The sequence below is a fragment of the Colletotrichum aenigma genome (assembly GCF_013390185.1).
Source record: "Colletotrichum aenigma strain Cg56 chromosome Unknown KSG_Cg56_contig06, whole genome shotgun sequence".
Taxonomy (NCBI): Eukaryota; Fungi; Ascomycota; class Sordariomycetes; order Glomerellales; family Glomerellaceae; genus Colletotrichum; species Colletotrichum aenigma.
In genome coordinates, this window is record NW_023500912.1 from 748,371 (window position 1) to 753,341 (window position 4,971).

The 4,971-nt window shown below is 52.9% G+C and overlaps 1 protein-coding gene across 1 annotated transcript; it reads right to left on the reverse strand.

The window, feature by feature from the left end:
• Nucleotides 1–3,628: 3,628 nt before the first annotated feature.
• CGCA056_v009229 (uncharacterized protein) lies at nt 3,629–4,180 on the reverse strand (the record flags this gene model as incomplete). Its single annotated transcript, XM_037324476.1, has 1 exon — nt 3,629–4,180. The coding sequence occupies one exon, from the start codon at nt 4,178–4,180 to the stop codon at nt 3,629–3,631; it is 552 nt and encodes a 183-aa protein (XP_037176622.1).
• Nucleotides 4,181–4,971: the final 791 nt, after the last annotated feature.

The following is a 4,971-nucleotide window of genomic DNA, read 5'->3' on the forward strand; positions in this document are numbered from 1 at the left end:
CGTGATGGTGATGTTAAAGCCGATGCTCTCTGCTGGACTATCGAATTGTGTGAAGAATAAAGGCTTGAATAGTGGAGAGAGAAGATGGGCAACGAACGGCGAGCGTCCTGCTCGTTTAATACTTCACGTACAACTACTGATCATTCTGTCCTGATCGTCAGTTTTCCATCCGCTCATGTTTCCAGTCTCGTCTGCGCTCGGCATCCGTTCCAAAATACCTGGAGCAAAGCTGGCTTCGTCCTACCCAACTGTAACTGGCGGCAACTAAACGACCCCATCTTGGGTCACTAATGAGATTGGTCGGTACTATCGATTGTCCGAAAACGGCGTTCAACGATGTCGCGGGGCTCTGCTTGGTTGTATGGACGGTGATGTAAAGGCTTGGAGGCATCCCGCTTATTCGCTTGTGAGACCAAGTGCTTAACGTTTTCGGCCTCTTCTACATGTGGAGCCCTCTCGAGATTCCCTCGTTACTTTGCTCAGAGGTAGCGCAATACTGTAGGCACTGGGGGCATCTCCCTACTGGCTGCCCCGCGCTGACGGTTTGGGGGAAAAGCCCATGTCTCGGGGAATATGTAGATATGACCATCCGCAATAACTCTCTTTCCACGGCAACGTTCATCCCCGACGTGTTCGCGATCCAGAGCATTTCGTGAAACAGTGTTTCGATCCCATCCGCGATGGCATTGGCACCAGGAATGTGTACATCAGCGCCGCTTTCCACGCCCAGTGACGTTGTCTAGAAAAAGAGGCAAATCTTACCTTCGTTATCTTCTGAGAACAGCGCCAAGTGTACTCTTGGGGTCAGAGGAAGGATAAGGTATCCAGTAGAGGGATGTCTTGACCTCTACCTGTATCCCCATCGTCTTCTCTGGTGAAAACAAAAAGCGAGAGATTGTGTAATGACTCAACCTTTTATCGTTGCTTTTTCTCCGTGAAATCCCTCTTCCTTTGAGTCTTATTCCGACCACGTTTTGACCGCATAGGACGTAGGAGCGTAGGGAAAATCACTTCTGTGTATTGCTCGTTTGTTCCACTTACTTGACTTGAAGTGGATGCGTACCTGTTCATCTTCCGGGACGATGGCAGATCTGGACTTTTTGAAAGAGAGTTAGCCTGTCTCGCGACATCGATGCGCCATCATATGCGGCGGGCCGAAAAGGTCGCTAGTCTCGGGACTCGATGGGGAGAAAGCTCGGATGCCGCTTCAGATTTCCTGCATCTTCGAATCGGGTGCCGGTTCCGTTTCAAACAAAACGCAGCGACGGGCCGTCCTGTGAATCCTGTATCTGAGTCCGAGCGAGATGGCCGGTTTCCCGCTAAGCCTGTGGAAGCAAAGAATGTTTCTGACGGGGGCTTGACGTCAGAAGAGGTTGCCAGGCCGCATCCGTGAGAACCAGCACCAGCAAGCGAACTTAGCCGCCCGCGGATGTGTCTGGTTGTTTTCGGCAGCGCTCATGTTTGGCAGCAACGGTTGGTCTTGGGTTGATGAGTCACTGTTCTTCATCGCAAGAAATAAAAACTATGATACCGGTAACTGTCCCGAGAAAAACAACGTGGTTTCATTATAAAACTGTGGATGCCCTTCCAAGGCTTCAATGCGGTCTGCGCTTCGGTACGCGAATGACGCGAATTGGAGAGTTAGTAAAGCTTGTGGTGGGAAAAGCTCGCAGAGATGGAGTTCTTGAAGCCTTCCCGGTAGGGCTGTTCTTGAGAGAGGTCTTTCTCTGGGATCATCCATGATAGGATTCGCAGGATGCAAGCCAAGCCAGGGGAATTAGCCACGCCAGGAAAAGAAGCTCTGTCACTGCCACGCGACCAGTGAGAATCCTTCGACGCCTCGTCTGCGAATTGACCACCGCCCACTTTTCAGACTCTCCTCGCGGCGCGCATCTTCCATGCCATAGCTTCTTCCCGGACCTGAGACGTTTCTTCGCGGCCTTTGCTTCGACATTCTGACTTCTTGGGAAAGTTGCCGGCACTGATACTTTGCTCACGGACGGGAGAAGACCGGTAGGATTCCATCGACGGTCGTTGTCCGCGCCCAGGACAGGGTGAGCCACAAGCCTTTTCGGCACAGTCTGCCGTGGCCCGTCCGTGTACATGGTTCGCATGTCGAAGATCTCAAACCTCGCCCTTCTGAGTGGGAAACGTCCAAACTCTCCGTCGCCTTCGCGCCTTTAGGAAGGGTTCCGGGTGTCATGGCAAGCTCCTTGCAGCAACCTTGGCTTTCTGCCCACCGGCCGGTTTAGCCCTTTTCGCTGCACGAGACCGCGTCCCCTTCCGTCCGGTTTCTGGAAAAATCACAGGCTTCCCAGGTCGGGCAATTCTTGGTCATCTTCTTACTGGCATTCCATGTCCGAACATCGAACGCTGCGATGCGTCGAAGGCCCAGTCTCGCCTGGACCCGTGCTACGGAATCCCAGGTCAGACGGAGCTTGCGCCCCTCGGCCGAGTAATCATCAAGCCAAAGGCACATGCCAAGTGGGCTGTTTCCATGCAGCATGGAGTTATCTGCACCTATCAACTTCCTTGCTTCGGCGTTGCGCTCCTCAATGCAACGGCGCGTTGCTCCAAGAGTCGCAGGTATACTCTCGCCTTGTGAACTTTGCTCAAGGCGCAGTTGTCGGAGGAATATACAATCCATGGAAGTCCCTGCCGCATCGCCACCAATAGTTGCGACGACCAAAGGCTTCCATCATTCATACGGGTATTCTCTTTCTATATAAATCACTATTCACCATGGCATTTTAACTAGTCACCGCTAATATCAAAGGTCCTCGTGTTTTCATCAACAAACCCATTGAATCCAGTATTCACGCCGACTCAATTAGTGTCCACCAGTCGATCTGGCACATTGCTCTAAGTTTCACAAGGTGAGTACTCCTGGCGACCGATTGTGAGAAGACCTTGCTCAAACCTGTTTCCAGTCACCCGCATCGTTACCAGCCAGCCATGGACTACCAGAGTTCCCGCAGCTCAAGTCGCCAGACTTCAAGGTCAAGCCCTAGGCAAAGAGACGCCAGCGGAAGAACCCGCGAAGGCTCTCAGTACGTCAAGATGGCAGAAAGCGAACGCCGACGAGAGGTCCCTCAAGGTCGCAGCGGTTACAACCGCACTCGAGATCACGGGGTGTCGACCAAGGGGAGATCAGGTTATAACTAAGCCGGCCTCGATGCCTTTTGATCAGGTTGAAACGATATCAAAACATGGACACAGTAGAATGGGTTCGGCGTTTATAGAATAATCTTTGGGACACAGTCATAGAAAAGACACCTGGGCAATCCAAAATCATGCATTAAATCTATTCACATACACAAAGCAAATAAGCGTTCCAGTCCAATTTCAAAATACCTCACCGTCCTATGACAACTTGCCTCCCACCAATCCAAATTTTCCGTGAATATAACATGCCGGAGTGCTGTTGTCCTCCGTGGATATCAGATACACCCTCCAAATTTCGACGACCGCGCCAGAACAAACTTCGCCAAAACCAACCGAATCCAAGACACAAAGAAAAGCTGATGATACAGTAGACAGGAGCGTAGTGCTCCTAGGCCGTCTCCACCCCCTCACGCATCGCCGTCGCAAGCCGACTGCGACTCTAGACAAGCCTGCCACCCATCTATTAAGGGTCCGACCCATCCGACTCGTCCGACTCAAAGGTATCATCCTCTTCGTCAGGGTTCCTGAGCGGGCAAACGCAGTTGCAATCCGGGCAAGGTTCGTCCTCATCGTCCACAACGGGACGCAGCACGCGGCAGCGGCAGGCCCACCAAACCGCGCCGGTCTCTGAATCGATGCGCCGGTAGCGCCGGTAAAAGTGGAGACGGACGCCGCAATCCATACAGAACTGCCGCAAGGGTTCAATGTTTACTGATTCGGGGTATTTGCGCTTCTTGTTGAACGGTCTGTAATTTCCGTTGGCTTTCAGGATGGCGTAGGCGGGCTGGTCCTTGCCGAATCTGTCTTCTCCGTACTTCTCGTAGCAGTAGTAACAGGTGCGACCACTTCCGCTAGGCTCACTTCGGTCGCGCTCTATGCCGGCCGCCAACAGTGTCTCTTTTGCGTTTGCGGATTTTTGGATCTTGTCTTTGCACCAATCGCTCGAGTCAAAGAGTTTCTTCAGTGTCACCGCGTCCAATTGACCAAACTCTTCCTCTCTCGATTCAGGAGTCATACTCTGCAGCCTTAGTGAGAGGACGTCGATCGAAGCCTCTTGGCTCAGCCTCTCCTCCGGCTGGCGATCCAACGATACTGCGCCGCTGTTGCTTGCGGAGCTTGCTACTGAGCCCCTCTTGGCCCGTCTGTTGGATTGTTGCCCGTACAGCGAATTGGAACCGGTGTTGGCGTGTTGTCCGGACTGGGGATTGCCGTTTGCATTGGCCGAATCGAGGGGCATGATAGGCGACGAACCCTCATCACAGCTGATGAGCCTGGACTGAGGAGACGCAGAACATCTATGGCTCTGCATGGGGGGGTACATGGACGGTTGGTGGTAAGGCGGTGGAAAAGCTCGAGATGCGACGAGTGAAGATGGAATCGGTGAGTTGGATGGTGAAGGAACAAAACAGTGCACTTGATGTTGGACAGGCTGAGGCGTGGGCTGCTGGACGTACCGGTGGTGAGGAGGAGATAGCGCGGTAGGCTGTTGAAGAAGAGTATCGACAGAGAGAAGTCGTGTTCTGTATTCTGAGCCTTCGGGCTCTTGGCTTGGTGTGCGGGCCTTCTTGGCCATCGGTGCTGTGGATGATTCAGAGTTTTCCGTTTTGGTTGAGTGTGGAAGACGTCGTTTTATCGGAGTGAATAAGCGGCTGGCGTCAACTGAAGGATGACGAGACCGTCCGGATCGGCGAAAGGCCAATGGGGGACTTTGAGGATTGGGTTCCCAGGTTTCCGCTGGAGACGAGTATTGATTCTGTTCGCCCCCAAAGGTCTCCATGTCGTATAGGTTCGGGGCTCGCTTTGGTT